Source organism: Semicossyphus pulcher, unplaced genomic scaffold (genome assembly GCF_022749685.1).
Source record: "Semicossyphus pulcher isolate SPU_LCO1_2020_fin unplaced genomic scaffold, fSemPul1.0.p SCAF_25, whole genome shotgun sequence".
Classification (NCBI taxonomy): Eukaryota; Metazoa; Chordata; class Actinopteri; order Labriformes; family Labridae; genus Semicossyphus; species Semicossyphus pulcher.
The window spans coordinates 9,772,218-9,793,486 of NW_027211699.1; the positions used below are offsets into that span (position 1 = coordinate 9,772,218).

At 44.0% G+C, this 21,269-nt stretch overlaps 1 protein-coding gene across 1 annotated transcript in view; it reads right to left on the reverse strand.

Annotated features, from left to right (window-relative positions):
• Positions 1-718: 718 nt before the first annotated feature.
• Positions 719-21,269, reverse strand: part of grin2ca (glutamate receptor, ionotropic, N-methyl D-aspartate 2Ca) — a 49,594-nt gene continuing 29,043 nt past the window's right edge. The window contains exons 5-12 of the mRNA XM_069675900.1: positions 14,857-15,025; positions 12,092-12,245; positions 10,550-10,675; positions 8,687-8,916; positions 5,487-5,647; positions 5,179-5,366; positions 3,845-4,077; positions 719-2,975 (exon numbers count right to left, since the gene is read on the reverse strand). Coding sequence (XP_069532001.1) covers positions 1,353-2,975; positions 3,845-4,077; positions 5,179-5,366; positions 5,487-5,647; positions 8,687-8,916; positions 10,550-10,675; positions 12,092-12,245; positions 14,857-15,025 — 2,884 coding nt within the window. The 3' untranslated portion in view covers positions 719-1,352. The remainder of the gene's footprint in view (positions 2,976-3,844; positions 4,078-5,178; positions 5,367-5,486; positions 5,648-8,686; positions 8,917-10,549; positions 10,676-12,091; positions 12,246-14,856; positions 15,026-21,269) is intronic.

A 21,269-nucleotide genomic window follows, 5' to 3' on the forward strand; every position in this document is an offset into this window, starting at 1 on the left:
TTAGAACCTTCTGCTTCATGTGGAGTGGATTGGTGGGCGTAGGTGCCACCGGGAAACCTAGACATGAAATACAATCCTGCAGGGATGGCACCCAATCTTTGGTGATGTGAAACACTGCTGCATCTGTCAGATCTTTCCACCAGGGACTTCTCAGATAGGATACTGTGGGAAAAGGTTCTGCAAATGATACCTACATGCTGCTGCTGTCTTGGGCAACTTGCAGTGCCACATACTTCCTTTGCAGGTTGGACACTGCAAAACGAAACCGCTTTCAACTCAGGAGCCTTTTTTGGACTTGTTTTTATTAATGCATGCCACCTGGTTGACTTGCTACCTCTGTCTGAAGAGAAGTCTTGCCTTACTATCAACTTCAGGAGTTCAGGGAAATTATTTTTTAACATTATACTAAACCAAGAAGTCCATTTAATTCATAAAATTGAATTGTGGCCCAGGTCTAGTGGTTTAATTCCATCTATCTCAGTTATATAGATTTTTCCTATTAACTCAGTTTGAGCACATGGCGCCCAAGGTCGCATCTAGCACTCTGAAACAACTTTGAACACATTCACGTAATCATCTGTTCTGTGTGAGGTGGCAGATTGAAGTAAATGGATTGTGTGTACAATAAAGTGAAAGGTCACATCATGATGTGAGAGCATGTTTAACATACAAATTGAGATGACAGATCATTTCAAAAGGCCCTTAAGATGACCTCGTTCTTTATTAAAGGGTACTGTAACAATGGAAATACACGTTATACTTTTTATAGTTTCCCTTTTTAAAATCCCTCTCAAATGACATCAACGACCAATGAGCAGAAAGCCTCGGGGCGGCTGCACACTCAAGGTCATGGACCTAGAAAATATAAGTCAGTGGTTTGATCATAAAATAATCTTACTAATTTATCTCTCCTCTGACATGTTGGGTACTGAAATGATTTGGAGAAAAATGAGAAAAAATAAATGTCTCAAGTCTAAATCAGATCGAGAGGCTACAGTATATTGTCTCCCAGAATTCTTTCACACAGCAACACAGCATTTAAAAATCCTTTAAATAACAATCAACAGGTTAAATTCTTATGTTAAATACTTTTCAACAGCCTTTTCTTTTAATACTATTTAAGTTTGGCTTACAAAGTCCCAGCAGTAATTTGCTTATCGGTGTCTTCTCCTTTACATGTCGCTGCCCAAGATATTATTGCACTGATAATTGAGAGTCAACACTCTCAAATACACTATCGGTGTAGAGTTTAATTTTTGCTTTAACCAGAGGCTGAGGGGAGACCCCCAGGCATGCCTCTCTCAGAGGGGCCCAGTTTGAGAGCCTAGTGGAGGTCCAGTAAGGATGGGGGCTCAGACCTCAGACTCCAGGCTGGATACTCTGCCCCAGGGCTTTGGCACATAGGGACTGTTGACTCTGCGCGCCACCAACACCTGCCTCCGCTCTCTGTTCCCAGAGCCCGGGTCCTCCCTCTTCCCTGTGCCATCGTAGGGCCCAAACATATTATTGTGGTACACCACTGGCCTGTCACTCATACGAGGCAGCATCGCCGTGTTATCTGGGCAGTGGCTCGTACAGGGAAACAAGTGGCACATGTCCTTGGAGCCGTCGTAGAACTGGGACGGTCCCTGGGCCAGTGGCCCCACATACACAGGTAAGTCTGTGTATGAGTTCAGGTAGGTGGAGTAGTGTCTGTGCACCACCGTGGAGGAGGAGCGGCGCAGGGCAGCGGCATTCTGCAGGATGGCTTCCCTGTAAGAGGGCAGCCGGGTGGACTCAGAGTACTTGAGCTTTTGCTTGTATGGGTAGGAGCCCATGTGGGCTGGGTCCAAGTAGGCAGGCTCAGCAGCCAGGGGGTAGCAGGACAGGTTGTGCCCCAGACTGCCATAGAGCTTGTGGGGCTTTGGATTGGCCACCACCACCCGTGGAAAAAGGTCAGGCATGTCTGAGCGGTTGGATTGACCTGCGGATGTGCTGGGCTTTGTTTCATCTACCTGATGGATTCGGTCGTTGCCCCATGTGGCTTTGAGGAATGAGGCGCGGCGGTTGAGTTTGTCCTTCCCCAGGAGTGGTATGTCATCCATTTCAGGCTCCAGGTAGGACTTCATACACGAGTTGCAGCTGGTGCTGGCGCCTGGGTAGTGTCCTGAAGGGGAGGCCATGGCAGCAGCAACTGGGGCGTGGTTGTTCAGGAGGTGATTGGCCCTCAGCTCGGCAAGGCAGGATCGAGGTTCATCGTAGTCCGCTCTCACTCTTGGGTCTGCAGCATCAAACACATAGCTATGGGACCTCCTTCTCCGGCTCATACAGTCAGGGGGGTAGCTAAACTTCCTCCTCAGTGGTCCTTTGTGCTCCACGTAGATATCAGGAACCTGGAACTCCCGATAAGGAATGAAAGGGGACGTAGGGTGCCTGGGCTGGTTCTCCACATACAGCCTGCTGCTGTGGTGGGGGTTAGAAGTACCGGAGGGGGAAGTGTCCCGCATGGCGATATGAGGGCTGCTTAGGCTCGAGATGGGTAAAGTCCTCTCCAAGACATGCTGACTGCCGCGGGCAGGCAGCGTGTAGCGGAGCGGGGTGGGTCGGGTCACCACGCGGGGCTTTTCCAGAAGAGGCTGGGTGACGCTGTCACCGTAATGAACTGGGAAGGTGGGTGTGAGGGCCCTCTGAGGGTATGGTGAGTGGTTATCTGTGATGCTGGAGATGTAGGGCAGACGGCCGTGGGACATATCTGTGGTGGTTACTCTGGGTGGCAGACCCAACCGCACATTGTCGCCCCCCCGCCTGCTCCAGCTCTCTATTGTTTTGGTGGCATTGTCCAGAGAGTTCTCCACTCTGGCGGAGGACACCATGTCCTTGGCTGTCTGCAGCATCTTTAACATATTGGCTTGTGTGTAGTTAGTGGTGACGTCAGGACTCTGCATGCTCCCGTTGCGGTCAGTTTGCTCCACGCCACTGAAGCAGCTGTAGATGCCCTGCAGAAAGAGACGAGGGTGAAATTAGGATACCAGAACAAAAGAAAATGTCCCAAAGGTTTTCCGGTCGTGTTTCACTTCAGCCATCATGATTTATTTTGGTCAATTTCTACAACATTTAAGTCGTCTTGCTGAGCAAATGAGGCGTAAACAACACTATGGAAACCTGTCATTGCAGAGAGAGATTCATTGTTGCTCCTGGTAGTTTTGTATTCATGTTGCTATATTTAAAAAGTTGTTTGCACGCAGCTTCATCTTAAAAACAGCTCAGGCATATAAATGAGCGAGTTGCTGATCATGCACTTACCGTATTAGCTTCTCCATTTCTATCCCACCAGCTTTATTTTACTTTCAAATTGTGTATCTGTTTGGAATACTAAATCTCACCCCTGGCTGCTGTCGACAGACAGATGAAGGTTTTTTAATGGGACAATTTAAATTCAATTTCTCAAGGATCAGAATATTTCACCAAGTGTCCCTGAAGTCCTTTTTATTGCTTTAATCTAATTTTATTTTACTGTATTTTTTTTTTATTGTTGATGATGACCTTCAACCATTGTGGTTGTGTACTGATTTGACTTTCTGCATTGCCGATATATCTTAAGCTTATGCTTTAATACCTCAGGAGGAGACAGCAGTCTTCACAGCTGCATTAATTTTTCTGCAGCGGCGCTGTAGCTTATTACATTATCTGCAACTTCTGTCTACAGAAAGTTCTTTGTTACGTGCGTCGCATTTCAATAAACACCATTCAGTAGACACCTTATCCTGTTATCATACTGATTATTACAAAGAAATTACAGTTATTGAAACTATAATATAATAGTACCATGAACCACTTTGACCTGTCTGCAGTTTTTCATACTTACTCTGCTGATAGCGAGCAGGAAATCCAGCCGCTCTGATTTGCGGACTGAATGCCGTAGTTTCCAATAGAGCAGATGTTCCCAAGCGAAAACCAGCAGGCTCAGGCCCATGGCCACGAGCAGCATGTAAAAGACCCCGGCCATGTTGTCGATGTCCAGCTTGCTGCTCATCACCTCTTTCTTCTCGTTGCGGCAGATTCCCGTGAGCCAGACGGTCTGCAGCTTCTGTGTGTCGCCTGCGAGAGAGGAGCACAGACTTCAGCTTTATTTGCATAATGTTGGTATTATTTTGGGGGCTTCGAGTGAGTAATGAAACACCTTCACACCTTTCGTGAAATGCATTTGCATAGTAGTTGCATAGTTAATACAAAATCCTTCCTTGTCACTAAATAAGTTTCACATTAGATTGAACATAAGGCAATGGTCCCCATCTCTTTAGATTGTGACCTTGTAAAGCACAGCGAGATTTAACATTATTGGGACATGTTAAATATGTTAAAGGTATCCACGCACCCACCTTCCTGAGACGCTGGTGCATAAAGATAGCTCTAGACTCGATCAAAAAAAGGTTGACTAAGAACATAATCAAGGCAGTGATGACTTTTGCTCCTAAAGCGTAAATGGGAAAATAATCAGGTCATATATAAAGGTTATTTCTAGGAGACAGGGTAATTTTATTTCTGTTTTCCAATCCTGTTTATCGTCTCGCAACGCCTCCGATATCTCTTGCAAGTCCTGGTTGGAAATAAGCGTTTTTGGAGACTTCACCTGACCTGCTGGATTTTAGAGCCAGTAACACACATTGCTGTCTCAGGACAAAGATACCTGATCAACTGCTCGCTTATTGAATTACTGGATATCTCAGGTAATATGAGGTTCATGTGAGTAGTAAAGACTCACTGAGTGCATGGTCTCTCAGTTTGACACATCATGCAACATATTGTGTTATTCCTCTCTCCATCGATTGCGTGTTTCTGCCAAAGGTGACCAGGCTGCCAGGCTCCTGCCCGAGGAGCTTAGCTCAGCAGAATAAGTGTCACATTTTAAATCACGTCTTGAAACTTGCTTTATAGACACACATTTATGATGTGCTTCTCATTCCAATGATTTTTACTGTAATAATATTTTGCACCCTATTTTCATTCCCAATTTTCCCCTTGCCGCCTTTATTGTGCCATAACAGTACATAATGGGCTCTAATGAGATGCTAACAGCCTCTTCTTATTCATTTATTCCCCTTTTGTTTTATAGAAAACTTGCAAATACGGTTCTTATAGCATCACTGCTAACATTCAGTGGATTTCAGCATCTAGTGTATAAATATATAAAGAATTTACCGTCAGCCAGGAACTGAAGCAGGGCCAGGTCGATGGGTCGCTTCCAGCGTGAATCCTTCTGCAGGGCGATGCCATAACCAGTGGTAGCAAACACTTTCCCACTGCCAATGGTCACCAGCTTGCAGCCCTCGTCTTTGCCAGCCATGTAATTCAGCACAGCAGCATCATAGATAAAGGCATCCAGTTTCCTAGCAGGGATAAAGGGAGAAGGATTTCAGCTCAAATAGCCGTCGCAGAACAGTTCTGCTTCGTTTTGGCTCTCGGTTCTGTTGTCAATATTTATTTTACTACCGTTGGCAGACACCTACCCTGTTTTGAGGCTGTTAAGGGCATCCTCCACTCCCTTCTGGTTGTATTTGACCATGTGGGAGTGCATCTCTGGGTAGTTACTCCTTATGTTGCGCTCTGTGCTGCCATTTGGGACCGTACCAAAGCGGAACGGAGGGTACTGCTCCTGCGGCTTTTGAAACTGTCAAGAGATGTAGAGTAAGAATCAATAACAAACATTATCTGGCATGTTGGTTGTTTACACACGTTATTGAACAGAAATTACATAAGTTGTTATGATTGCAGAGAGCTGATACAGATAAACATTGAACAATCACGATTTTGGAGCCTGCACTTGGGAGCTGAGCATTAGCATCAGGGGTTTCTTACATTAGGGCTCAACGTCTTGTTTTGTCTGTGATTCAAACAACCCTGCTGCTCTGTGCGCAGCAGATGTAGTCAGTTAAAGGATACACTCAGCAGCACAACTTCTCTATGAACGGTTAGCCTACAAAAAGGCCGTGCATAACTGGCGGCCCGCCTCCAGCATTTGGAAGACATCAACTAAAAGTGTCTGGTGCGTCGCGTGCATGTTCACAGGCAGGTGTCAGAAGCCTCTGCATGCACGGTGATCAAATCTCTGTGCTCTGATGAAGGGATGCACCTGCTTGAACTTCCTGCAGTGTAACATGCATCATCATGGTGTCAGATATACTCAGCATGCGTGTTACAGCCCTTGACATGGGGGCATATAATCAGATTCAGTTTGTTCCACCCTACAGGCTGTTTTGTGACTTTCTTACAGATGCACCATAAAGTAGATAAAAAGCTCCGAGACACTAAATCAGTGACATTCACCACCTTGCTTTTTTTGTGATTGCTGCCTTAACCACTAACTGCTATTGTGCTTCTTATCCTGCTGGCTCCTTCTCTGTTAATTAAGACCCTACGATCAGACGCTGCGTGCAAAGATATCCTCACTTCCTTTTCTGCAGTAAGAAATGAACGTCTCATTTTATCCTTCTGCTTTTGGCAGAGCTATATGCCTTTTTAATTAGCCGTGAGGACAGGAAGTGGAATGGGGCGGAAATGCAATCGACAAAATTGCACTTTTTCATTAACCTTATGCAAATATGTTCTCAGTACATTAGCTGAGGGACCATTTGTGCTAAAGTTTTAATGTGTGAGAAAAGAGGTAACGTCATGTCAGGACGTCTTGGAAGTGGAGCAGAGCTCATGTGCGATCTGATGGCAAACCTGGAGGAGACGTACAAGGTCAAGTTTATATGTAGAGACCCAAATCACACGTTTGCCCCTGAGGGCTTTTACGTCCCGTACAGAATACTACACCCTCTTTTCTTAGACCCTCAATGCAGACTTAAAACCCGAATCTATAAAAGTAGTAGGTTTATATTCACATGTCACCTTCATTCAACCAGGAAGTCAATAAATATGAAATCTGTTTCTCAAAGAAACATCTGACCAAGACGGCAGACCAATAACAAGACCATTAAATGTTTTAAATAGAGCATATCCAACAAGTCCCTGCAACGAAAGAAGAATGCCACGAGTCAAAATGAGTCCTAAAAACATGATTGGCCGTTCAAAATGTCATGGATACAGTTAGAAAAAGAAACTACTTCAGTCGGGTTGGGAATATATTGTTTGTTTACCATCGTCTGTGATGTCAAAGTCAGACACTATTTACATCCAAACCAGCCCGCTCTCATTCCCAGCTCATCAAATGCTGATGCTTCTTTAACGCACTTTTAATGACTGAAGAACGTTATCTTCCACTCAGAGTTTAAGGCCAATCGAGATCCTCAATCTTGATCAAACAATGCAGGACTTTCACGTAGGAAGCCTGGTTTCTAATCCAACAACGTCAGCTTTATATAATTTTATCCAACACCCTGATGTGTTTCCAACATAATCAAGCAGCCAAACCAACCTGTTCAGGTGTTAGAAAGGCAGTAACAGTCACTAAAGGTGTGCGTCTGTTTAAGCAACGTAACAAAGCACCACTACTGGTGTGATATGTGTTGTCCAAACACTACAAGGCTACAACCTTCCCCCTACATGTTTGGCAGTGCTTCAACACCCTGATACTTTGACCTTGGCATCGCAAAGAGAAAACAGGTCATTGCAAGAAGAAAAGATGTCTCTGGAAAAGTCAAAGCAATTATTGCTGTGAAGAGTTTGACCCAACAAAAACTGCTCTTCTTTTTCTGCTGCAAACTCTGTCCATCTCACCATGTAGCCTGCTTAGATTAAGCTACCCTGCTGTACCCTGACAGCATGCCCCCTGCACACACCTTACTGGTACTACATATATAATGTGTTGCACAAAATGAGTTAAAGGAGGTTGAGCCATGTCAGAGTTAACATGATGTGTTACCCCATCACAAGGACTTCTTGTAGTGTGTATTCTGCAGGGCGGAGGTAATCATCCGCCGTAACACAGCGCGGTGTCCTTAGAGCCGCTCTGCCCGTCTTCATCGCCCCCTCCTCTGATACAAGGTCACTTTCTGTGACTTCATCTTGTACCTCATTTACATTTACTTAACCTGAGGGGTTCAGCACAGCTGGACAAACAGCGGTTCAGCCCTCCGCTTCCCCCACGCCGCCCTACAGAACGCTCCTCAATAATCTATGGACTTGCTGTCAGAACGGCTCTGTTTCTTTCCCTGCCTAGCAGACTTAATGTATAATGAGACGAGAGTTGTAAATGACTTTGCCAGAATGGTAATGAGCAGTGGACAGCTTGGTCTTTTCCTCAAATGCCTCTTTAATCCCCTCGGTTGCCTGCGAGCAAAAAAAGTCTACAAACCATTTCTTGCGCTGACGGTTTAACATGGATTTCCTTGTCAATACTTGTATAAAGCAGATCCCCAGGCCAGACAAATATGCATAAGATAATGTGAGAAATTATAATCACTGTCAGCCCAGAAAATCCACTGATGTATTACATTACAGAAGCTTTCACAGACCTCCCAATCTAAAGAGTCTGGGGATGTAATTCAATTTCACCACTTACTCTGTGAACCCCTCTCTGTTGGGAAAGTGGAAAGTCACAGCCATGACATTGCCGCTTCTGGATATTTGCCTTCATAGCTCGACCACACACTGTTTACACACCCAAAATAGAGCAGGTTGTGTTTTCCCTAAGCTGTACATCAAACACAACAACACGGCACACATCACACACAGGAGGGTCAATGACGGCGACGGAGCTCCGCACCTTTTTGTCGCTCAGTCCGGAGACCGTGTCGATGTACTGCTCCTGGATCATGAAGGCTGCGAGGTTGGCTGTGTAGGAAGCCAGGAAGATGACGGCGAAGAAAGCCCAGACCAGGACCATGATCTTACTGGTGGTGCCCTTTGGATTCTCAATGGGGACGGAGTTGTTGAAGACGATTCCCCACAGCAGCCACACGGACTTCCCGATGGTGAAGGTGGGGCCTCCGGGATCTAGACCAAGAGGGGACAGGACTCCGTGTCAGTCACAGGACATGGTGCACATTGAAGAAATTATTAGAATAAGAATAATTTAACGGAACGATAGCTATGACACCGAAACAACAAAAAAGTTTGCTAACGCCTTCCACAACTTTAAAGTAGTGTTTTTCTGATTTGCAGCCTCAAATGGAACCAATAAAAGTATGTTGTAAGGGAAAAATGTCCCAAATTTTGTAGCGTGACTATCCAGGATTTGTTTGCACTGTAAAGGTTTGGTTGGGCCAAAAGCGATTACATTCGAAGTCAATGCAAAGACTTCCATAGATCGCAATTAGCACATGGCAATGCAAATGATGCAACAGGAATCACGCCAATACGCGTACTCTTGTCACCAAGTTTAGTGTTTTGAACAGTAACCGAGAATTTTGCATAATGCTGTGTGGGGGTGGCAATCGCAGGGTAACTCACGATACGATGCGGGAAACGTGGCCATATACAGGATACAGGAATAAGTGTCACTTTGAGGGATCATAAAGTAGTGGCACGCTGTGTCGAAATCACAGGGAACTCTGTTTAGAGCGCCGTGTATTTGTAAATTAAAATATCGATATTTGGCACCAGACTCAAAATAATCGTAATGCACGAGTCAGGACGACATATATTGTCGTACCGATATTTTGTCCCACCCCTAATGCTGTGTGTAAAAGCCTATCAGCGTTGAGGTTCTCCTGATGGTGCAGCAACCATCAGTGTCTTACAGCTTTGACTTAAAATCAAATGTTTGTCTTATAGAAGACAACAAAAGTGAAGCAGCTGTCTGGTTTGGTCGTCTGAAGGATAACTCATTGCAGCTGAAACCCTGTTACATGTCTACAATTACATGTATACAACAGATTTAATGTCATTGTTAAAACATGTCCTCTTTAACCTTGCTGTTATGTTGGCATCGTATACGTGATTCATCCTAAAGTACATAAAAACAAAGATGAGAAGCCGAGTCATGAGCGCGGCCCCCTTTGGCCTCTCTTCATCCATTATAAGACAGTTTATAGACCACATGGCTCAGAGATGAAACTGCACTATCTCAATTTTCCAGGCATTGATCCAATATGTGGCCGCTGTAAATGGGCTCGGGTTTCACATGTTCTCTAAAGCCCCTGCAGAGCCCTTCAGTGTGTGCAGCCCCGCGATGTTAGAGTTCAGGAAAGCCAATTATAAAATGAATTAATCTAGGCATGTATAATTGCTTTAATGTGTTGGCTTGTTTCCTGCATTATGACAAGAGTAAAAGATCCTTTTAATTTAACATTTTAAAAGGTGATGCTCGAGCACCCAAATGTTATTTTAATTTGATCAAATTAATTTTTAATTGGTACTGCTAATTCCACACACACGGAATAAACAGGTTCTAATCTGCCGAGTTTACTCTCCTCCAGCAGTTACCCAACCAAACCATCATCTCATCTTCTACCACCCACGGCGTCCTTTTGCCACAGTATGGTCAACATAGTGATTTGGCTTTCAAAAGGGTTGTGTCTTTGGGTCTGTTATAGACCTAAACTCCAATGTGAAATGAAATCAATCCATTGCTTTCTACGTCAAGTTGCACCTAAAGCAGCTGTGACAGGAGGATCAGCAGTCTCACCTTTGGCGCTGACCAGGCTGCGGTTGTACCCGACTGGACTGCAGTATTCAAAGACGAAGACTGTGATGGCCACAACAGTCAGACACATGACGAACATCATCACCCAGACGGCCGGACTGTACGGTTCTGCAGGGACAAGAGGACACAGGCAGCAGTCAGGCAGGAGAAACACACTTAGCACACTTAGGGTCGTTTGTTTGGTCCCAATCAAACACCAAATTGTTACAAAGTTGCATTTTGCCTCGAGTTTGGTTTGTGTTCACACGGCAGCTTTTACCAGCGGACCAAAAGTTTTGATGCGCAGGGAAACTGCTCTCTGATTGGTTGGAATTTTCACGTGGTAAAACTTCCTGAAGTAAACAAAGCGAGAGAGAGCACACTCCTCAATCACACTCAACATGATCGCAGACTTTAATGTTTTGTTGTTTTAACAGACACTGTTCCACAGATCGATCAGTTCCACTCTCCTTTAGTTTTTCAACAGTTTGAACACCTCCGTGTTCTCGTGCGTTTCCACAAGCATTTGTGAAATTTAGTCAGCCCATTTTTCTATTTCCTCGTCGCTCCCCCACGTCTGTATTCTGCTCATCTCGCTGCGCGTCTCTGCAAATGTCAAATGTTTGTTTCCTGTATTTGGTCCTACTTTAGGTCCGTTTATGTTCTCACCAGAATCAAACTGGACTGTTGTTTCGTTTGGAAACGGGCCGAGACCCGTCTTTTCTAGCGGACCACAGTCCGGTTGTTTGATTCCGGCGTTCACACCACCTAAACGAATCGCACCAAGGGGACAAAAGCTTCAGGGTTTGGTTCAATCGGACTAAACAAGGCTGGTGTGAACCCGTCCTCAGGCCACAGGCTTGGCCAACTACGACAAAGACAAACCCGCTTCTAACAGGACCGTCTGCTCCCAAGGCAACTTGCTTCAAATCCATAAATGAAAAGTAATTGGTGTAAGAAAATATTCACATACTTGAGTATTGGCATAATCCTTTGCTCAGTCTGCACATAAAGTTGTGCTAAATCAGAGGGATTTAGATTAACAGAAATCATACTGCTCTGATTGATGAAAAAAGTAAACTTTTTAATCTCTAATTTTTATGCATATGGTGGTTTGTTCTTTATACTATGACAGTTTTCCTGACTTTGCACTGTATGGTGAATTATTGCATCACCAACATTCAGCCCTTCAACAGGTAGCTGCCTGGACACTGTCAAGGTGTCCTTGAGCAAGGCACCAAATCCCCAACTGCTCAGGGCGCATGTCCATGTGCAGCCCCCTCACTCTGACGTCTCTCCATGGATGCATGTCCATTGGTTCCTGTCAGTGCATGTGTGTATTTCGGGCCTTTCTGTGTGTAGCATGTTTGTACTAACACAATGTAAAAATATAACTTCCCCTCAGGGATTAATGAAGTGTCTCTTCTTCTTCTAAATACTACACCACAGTGCCCCGCTGATTGAGCACATTTGGTTTCAAGCTAAGGCACAACATCAACATCCACATATCCTCACACTTCACAGAAGCACCGAGGTGTTTCTCACCTAAGAAGGCCGACGGTGAGACCGTCCCGTTGCTTCTGGCCACCATCACACTGATGCCTGTCTCCACAAACGGGACAGAGAAGTCGATAATCTCCGAGCGCTCTTCGTTTATGGTCAGCGAGCCAATAGCCATGTCCGCCCGTTTGTAGAACACCTGTATGCGGGAGGAAAGAGATATTTTTTGGGTCAGCGAGCCAATAGCCATGTCCGCCCGTTTGTAGAACACCTGTATGTGGGAGGAAAGAGATATTTTTTGGGTGAGATGAAAGTGTAAAAGGAGAGTGAATGTTTGATAGATCAGACCCTGTGTGGCGGTGTTCTGCCAAACGCCTGCCATCCATTGCTGACCTTTGACAGAGACCTCATCCGTCTGTGATGTCAACACACTCGGCCTCTGTCCCGGAAGCGATCTACTGTCTGCTTCTTCCAGATGGATGCAACTCAAAAGCCCATCCCAATGTTATCTAGCTTTACCATGCATTGTAAACCATGACCCACCATCTAATCCATCTGTAATCCGTTAGAAGGTATTGCAGCATGTAGCATAATGCCTATTACATAATGTCTGCTGACAAATATAACAAGCAGGAAGTGAAAGAAGTCGCTGCAGGCTAAAGGTCACTAGGGCTCAGGCTTAGAGAAATGATGCTTCTCTTTGTGATGTTTGAACTGGACCTCGACCGATATATGTTTGCTTTGCCAATAATAAAGGCTGATTTGGCGCTGGCCCAAAATCTGTCAGATATGTTCTGAAAGGCAAACTTTTTTAAAGACGTATGACACAGAAAAATAGGGAAGTTTTAAAGATCTATTTTCATTCCAGCTCAAATATTTTCCTGATATCTGTATCTGTATCGGTGTCAAAAATCCCATATCGGTCAGACTTCACCGGTACAGTTCAAACACACCCACTCTGACTGCTTCTCCAGCCTTTTGTGCCTCTCCACACCCTCTGTTTATCATACTGATGGAGAGCTGCTAGATTTACAGTCCAGACACTCCGCCTCATGCAAGCCATTAGCTCTGCTGTGGAGCTGGATGCCTCATTGAGCACAATAGCCTTCCTGTTTTTTGGAAAAAAACAAACAACTAATGTTGTATCCTCCAATTCGTCAAGAGGAGGGCCGGCCAGGGGAACGTGACTGTGTAGATTATTCACAAGGACATCTCCTCCTCCCTCACGCACCACAGTGACCTTGGTACCTGTTCGTGTACGCATTAATCATGACCTCAGATCGCTTTTCATCTCGTTCAATTGGAGAAAAAGAGATTTTCACTCTAATGTATCATTAGGGCACACGATGCAACTTTAACTTAGTTGTTTTTAAAGTCAGTACAGAAATGGGCCGATCAAACCCTGATCACATACAAAAGTAATTAATAAAAGATAAGTTAAAGATTTTTAGTCCAACAGCCTTTATAAAGTTTTTGAGCTGATAAAATGACAAGATAAGAGATGAGCGATCCATATAATCGCATCAGTTCATGTTCGTGTTAAGCATCAGAAGTTGCAGTGCCAAAATGACTTTTACAGAAAATGGAACAAATGTTTGCACATATAGTCTCTTTTCCTAAAGGATAATTAAAGTCTATTTTTGGGTCTAAATGAGTGATTTAATTAAACGTTTAGGAACTGCTTCAGCAAATTGCTTCAAAAAGCAGATGTCTAACTGGCTGTAATGGCTTCAATGTAATCCTTTGGGGCAATTGCGCACCATCAAAGTATGTCCACTATAGGTTTTTTTTTTGCCACTGACAGGCTGTGATCATTATTGTAAGTGTGTGACAACATTACAGAAAGGATCCGTACAGAGATAGACCTTTGTGTTAAAGGGGAAGTTTATTTTATCAACCAGAAAAAGCAGTTACATCGCTCTCTTCAAAGCCACCAGACTCCATTGGAAAAAAAGAGTAATTTTACCTCACAGAACGAAGGAGTTACTTCACTACTGCTGCCTTTTATAGGATCTTTTTTTGTTGTTATTATATGATATATAATATTGTGTTGGATCCAAACCAACCATATATAACATCAATTCATACAATAACACAAACCTTAGAGATGTACCAATGTCATCTGTTTCCTTCCTGATACCGATCCCGATACAGATCCTTGAGTATTTGCCGATTCTGAGGATCAATACTATGCTTTTAAAAAATATACATAACATGTTGGAAAACACTGATTGTTGACTTTTTACTAGCTTTAACTAACATTACACTCTCTGCTAACACCACACTGTTTATGTTTGTTATTGTCACAACCGGAAACCAGTTGAGTTCTGGAGGAATAATTGGTTATGGTATCGATCAGTACTTTGACTGGCGTACTCACTGATACATACAGCATTATAGGTGGTATTGGAGGCTGATAGCAATTCTAAAGACAATTTCTTTGGGCCTTTTATTTATAGAGAGGAAAGTGGATAGTGTTGGAAACAGGGAAGGGGGGAATGGGGGATGACACGCGGCGAAGGGCCGAGGGTAAGACTCGTACCAGAGGACTGTAGCCTCTGGCCGCATTTAACGGCTGAGCTAAACCGACGCCCCCTGATAGCAATTCCAAAACAACTCTAAACTTAACAGATCCAGCAATTTATCTTTGGATGAAGTCATTATCATACACAGCAGTGAATATTTCACTCCTGATCGTGTAGTTAGAAGCAGCTAATAGAGAATCATCCTTCATCACACTCTTGTCTCCTCCTGTTCTCCTGAATGATGATGACAGCCGCCATGAAAAACCATCTCCTGGTAGTTCTTACCTCTCCGATCATCCCGTTCCAGATGCCTCGGACCAGCTTGCCGTGCTTGCCGTTGGTGACCAGGTAGAGGTCGTAGGAGAACTTTATGGTGCGGGACAACTTCTTCAGGATGTCTATGCAGAAGCCCTTACAGCACAGCTTTGTGTACGGCTCAGTGTGGCCCACGATACTGAAAGGCAAAGAGAGAGAGAGAGAGAGAGGATGGTTCTGATGATTACTGACAACAAAAACATTTTATCCTTCAATGTTTCATTTGGAGGTCAGTCATTCTGGCGCTGTCTCTTTAAGAGACTTAAAGTATTCTGTTGATCCGGACTGGTCTGATCTCATTCTTACAGATGATGGTATTAAACTCTCATTATAAGTTATCAATTGAGAGGAAATCACCAGTTATTATTTCCAGTCATAAAGGGAAATACCAATATAATCATGTTTGGGGAAAAAAAGTATCCTAATGTGAAATATTGACCAATTTGTGGGGTTGATATCTGCAGGAAGGAGAAAAGAAAACCTTCAACAGTACAACTCAGTTTCTGCCGACCTTACACCAAAGACTTTCACTGTCGCCGACAATTTTCTAAAGTCGGAATATAGTCAGGAGAGTGTTGTTGAAGTTGGAGCACGCTCCCGTCATCTCCATAGTTAGGTGTAAGGTTGTTGTTTTGACATTCCTGTCAGATAAAATGTGAAGGAAGCTCAATGATGCAAGCATTGCCAATAACCAATAGGGGCGCTCTCTCCAGGACCAGGAAGCAGCAAATCAGGTACATAGGAAACTTTGAGAGGACACTTCCCTGTTGTTAGGAAGACGATAAACCAACACTGCAGCAGTTTATCCAGATAACATCAATCACTTTATCAAGATTTAGTTTTGATATAAGAAACAATCTCTCTGTTTTGGTCATATACTACAACAATATGTTTCCTGATTATTTCCAATACAGAGAAGTATGAAGCTCGTCATTACAGCTGATTTCCAAAGCAAGTATGATGGAGATGAGAACCTCCTTGACATCCAGGCTGGGGCTCTGACGTCAGCAAATTGGGGAGGTGGGGGAGTTGGCAGGAGGTATAGAGTAAGAGCTACTCCACAGGCCCGCACATTGTGTCACGGCCCCGGCAGATGGACGGACAGCTGGGCCGACCAAAACAAATCCGACACAAATTAATCACAAGCAAACAATGGCAGACAAGAGTGAAACTCATCGCTGGGTTATTTGGACCTGAGAATGGCAACTTGGCAAAAGGTACCGTCTTAAAATGTTACCTGAGTCATCCGTAGCTCCTTTACTGCATTAATAACTGAGCAGCTCTTTTTTGACCTCCATTTTTATTCAGTGGACCTTTTTTAAACTGGGGCTGGAAGATTTGACGATATTTACTCGGGTCATTGTGAATTAACCAAAATAACTAGTGGGTTTTAAAATATTGAGTTATTATTGTACTTTCATATGTTAAGTACTTCATTTGATAATTAGCCCAAAAATTAAACATATTCTTTCTTATTTGGTTCTATTTCCGCTCCAAAACACTATTTCACTGTATTTATCAGGGCTAAAACTAACAGTCACATTAATCGATTAAACTATAAACTTAAAATATGTACTTTGAATTATTTTTCTAATTCTAATCTGATTATTTATTATTAACCTGCCAAAAAGTTCCTTTTTTTTGCAGGTGTTTGATTGTTCTACACACTGTAAAAAACAAACCCCAACAAAATGAGTGTCCGTGATGCCTTGAAAGGTTCACAACCCCGGTTCACATACAGTTCGCGTGGGTTCCCTCCGGGTACTCAGGCTTCCTCCCACAGTCCAAAGACATGCTCGTTAGGTTATTTGGTGACTCTAAAATTGCCCGTATAGGTGTGAGTGTGAGCATGAAAGGTTGTCTGTCTCTGTGTGTGATCAGTCCAGGTGTAACCCCGCCTCTCAACCAATGACAGCTGGAGTGGGCTCCAGCCCCCCGCCACACTGAACAGGATAACTCAAATCAAAACAAATAAACTTGAGGGGTGGCCTGGGCCCCCCTTGAAATCTCATTGGCCACCCCAAGTGCCCCCCCAAAATCCTATACTAGGATTGGCTATTTGCCTTATCAGAGGTGGGACTGTGTTGCCACAGGCTGCTAGTGCCTGACCACACATCTTCTGTTTGAGCAAAGAATCAAGCTTAGAAGGAAGGGTTCATTAAATGCTATTCATGTGCGTGTGTGATTGGACACATATTTTATGCCACCCCTGCATAAGTCAGTGTCCTAGTCGGGCCACCCCAGTCAAAAAGGTCTGGATCCACCCCTGCAAAATCGGTTAAGATATAACCTTTTACACTGGTGCAAAAAGATAAAACCATCCAATCTAATAAAATATGTAGCTGCACTTTAGCTTTGTGGCTTTTTGCAGACACCAATCAGTAACCGCAGCAAGTCCCCCCTCGTGTTCGGTTGATATGCTGAATTGCACGGGGCTCTGTTAGCCCTTTAATGAAAACTTTAAGATTCAGACCACATTACCCATAAACCCCTGCGACCCTTGAGCTCACTCACTTTACTGATGCATAAATGTTCATTAGACCATAACTACTCTTACACCAGAGTCATGCAGCAGCAAACATGTTTGGAGCAGTGTTTCTACTGACAAACCTGTTAATGCTGCATTGCTGTTAAAATGCATCACATCACTCTCTTCCAAAGACAAACTGGACTCTGACTTTGATACGCCTTGGACTACAGCCTGCTAAACAGTGTTAATTAGGACATACGCCTGTGAGAATCTCCCACATGCCCGAGTGACCCTCACTAAAAGACACGGCGTGGCTGCTTACACACAGCACTGATCTTCAGACGGAGCGCGCAGCAGAAGTTAAACTGACACGTTCAGGCTCAGCATACCAAGTAAAAGAGTCTGACGTAAGGGTTGAAATCAATTCCCCTTACTTATCAGCAGGATTTCCAAGAACACGGGGATGAAAATGTCCTTCAGTTTCACATTAACAGGATGACGCCAGATATGACTCAGGAGGAGAGGAGAGAACAAAGAAGCTAGTGACTTGTAAAACATCCGTTACTCTGCTCTGAGTCAGAGGAAAACGGGGCCAAAAAAAGGCTGGATTTCTCTGTGTGCATGAGTGCGCTTTGTGCTGCTATCTGCCGACGTCCCTGAATGCATCGTAGAAGTTGTCAAATTAGGCAAGAGAGGGCAAAAAGTCTGACAGGCTCTTGTTTCGGTCAGAAAGTTGTGAGGCTTCAGACTACAAGCAGAAGAATAAACGCTTGTGGAGACTTTTTTCTTTTTTTTTCTTTTTTTGGTTCATGACCCACAAGTTCTTCTTTTGGGTCGGGCCATTACTGAGCTGGAAACGTGGCCTGATTCTGTATTGCTAAAAATAACCTTCCCTTTGCGATGACTCCTTAGAAAGAAGTTTTTTGTTTCCATTGTTTGATGAGATGCGAACTCGTTTTAAAGATCTAAACGGCATTTTAAAGCGTCAGAATCTGAACTGGAGGCAGGTTTTGTCATCACTCTTTACATTGTGGGCATTACTGAGTTAATGCTGGAGCAGTCAATAGATTCTGTCAGTGGAGTCGGACTTTGCAGTTCAATAAGAAGATTCAACTACTCGTCTCTTTTTCTTTAATTCAGCAGCAAACCAAACTCCTGTGTCAGCCTACATAATTCTCATGTTTTATGTGCCTTTCTCTCCTTAACATCAACAGTGATTTAAACTGTATAATTTCACCATTTATTCCCGTCAGTTAATGAGCTAAAGTTAGCCGCAGCTAAGTGACTCTTATTTTTAACATGAAACTACATTATTCTGTGTTTTTACAAGTTTTAATTGCTGTGTGCATTTGTTTTGAAGAGGAGGAGACGTCTGCAGATAATTTATTTCCTGTTAAAAACCTCCTGAACAGTGACCACTGAAGGAATCCTTACCAACACACATGCTAAGCAGCTAAGAACAAGCTAGCAGCAGCTCAGCCTGCAGACATCCTGGGGCCACTGAAGTAGGGCGTCACAGGATTTGAAACTACTTTATTTTACTACTGAAACTCCTTTCTACCATTTTCAGTCAATGAAGTTTGTTTCCTAGAGAGGAAGACCTGAGTGGATAATTAGGCTAACAGTAAAAACCTGGAACGATGAACGCTGAAGAGACATTTATAGACTTGGTTTGGAAAGTTTACAGCCTGTCACGCTGCTGCTTCTCAGTGCACGATGATGCAACTTGAAAACAAATGTGCAGATTTGTGTGAGAAATGTGAGTTGACTGATGATTGGGTCGGTGAGGAAAGCAATCTTTAGTTGTTGTTACAGTCAAAGAATAAGACTCATTGTGTGGTGAGGCTGAACTCTTCCTTGGATTAAGCCACTGCTCTGTGAGGGGGATCTATCTCTGAATCTTTAAGTGTCACAGTGGCCTCGTTATGGTTTCAGCATGGCAGGATAAATGAAACTAGTCCATTCTCTGTATTTACCTACACAGACAGGTCGGCGTCCACCATTAAGCTTTCAGAGAAACCAAAACACCTCTTCAGCACACGAGGTGAGCTGTGTGAGGAGATGTGGCAGCGAACTAGTGAGCCATAGGCGCGATGCAGAGAGCACTAATGATACGTCACCCCTAACCCCCCCCCCCCAGACCTTCAGTCTAATGGACTCTGCACCCACACATCAGGACCGGGAGGCAATGAGACGGACACAGGAAGCGGCGAGCGGGCAGAGCCGAGCCACAACAAACCGAAACAAATGAACACTTTGGAGGAAAACGAGGCCGCCACAGCAGACCGCGAGTAAACACAGCGCTCCCAACATCCCCCGTCTCGCCAGCTGCCAGGGTTCAAGCCTGGGCTTCAAGGCGGCTGCCAATTGCTTAAAACGGGTCTTTGGGAATAGTTGCAAATGTGTGTGTGTGTAAGGTTATTTATTCAAAGTGGGGACATTCTTAGCTTTGAAGCTGCTGTATGAGTAGAGACAGGCAGCATGTGTGCTCTCTGTGTGTGTGTGTATCATGTGACCGTCTTTGTTTAACACTCGCAGGAAAGCGCTTGATATATTCACCTCTTTAACACGTTGTAAATCTGCACCAGGTGATTTTTCATTAGAAAAAAGTCTCATTTCGTTCCTGCAGCTGTGCTGCTGCAGATTTGCCAAATTTGATGAAACTAAAATGCAAACTGTTCCCAAACGCAGAGACCAGACGTGGTCTCATGATACATTTTAGGGACTGAAGGAAGAACAAAAAAACGTTTCTGTTGCACCAAATGATTTTATAGTTTCTTATTTATGACTTTAAACTACATTGTGTTGATGGAAAGAACTTCTGTGTTTCAGCTTGGGATAATGAAAACTTTATGTCACCATTATCAGGCCCAAAATGAACCTGACAACGTCAAGCTTAATTCAATAGTCAGTTTTTTAAAACGACTTTTTGGTGGCTTTTACTTTGCAGTAAGAGATCTTCATCAACCTGAGACCTGAGTCTGGAAGGTGTGGTAGAATTTCCTCGTTCCTGAGAGTAAGATTTCTGTGAAACATCCACGGAGGCCCATACAGACTCAGAGGTCATGCTGAGGGTCATAGGTTTCTCCAGAGATAGAAGTCTCTCACTCGACTTATCTGTTGTTGTGGACAGGGTGGCTCCAGCCTCACATGTGCCTGTCTTTCTCATTGAAATACAGGTAAGAATGCAGTTTGGACCTAGTAGCGTAAAGGGATATCATTATATGGATTTGGTAGATAGAAACAACCTCTCGTTTTGGAGCAAGGCGATTGCTTGGCTTTTAGAAGTTCTGCTTGCAAGACCACTCGTCCGACTGACTTCAAACTCTACTCTGCACTCATTTGGGTTTTTAGCAGTACACAAAACCGAGTGTGAAGTTAATCAAGAGAACAGTTCTCGAGACATACGAAGGACAATTAGAGAGATGGAGAAAGATTCCTTCTTTTTATAGTCAGACAAAGGCTCAAAAGTAACAGTTTGCAGTAAACTGTAAGTTCTCTGTTCAAAATGTGACTAAGCACTGGGAGAATACTACATCCTCGGTAAACAACAGTATATGCAGTATACACATGACACACTGTAAAGGTACAGCAGACACAGCTCGTGGAGCCCTCGATGTGTGAAGTCGCTAAGTGCATCTTCCTGAGCTGTGTTCTTGGTCCTGTTGCTCCGAGCCTCCTGGGAGCTCATCCACGGCTGCACTCAGCTTTAATTAAATCAACTTATGATCTAACTCCCATTGAAAGCAGCTAATGTATGATGACATTATCTTCCCAGGTCAATACCAGCGTTCAGCAGGGCATTGCCTCTGAATTAATCTCCGCCAATGTGCGCTGAGGGAGAAGAGCCCGCCTGCAGTGTCAAAGCAGCGAGGAAGCTTTGGATGTTTGTGATTCCGCTGGAGAAGCGTGC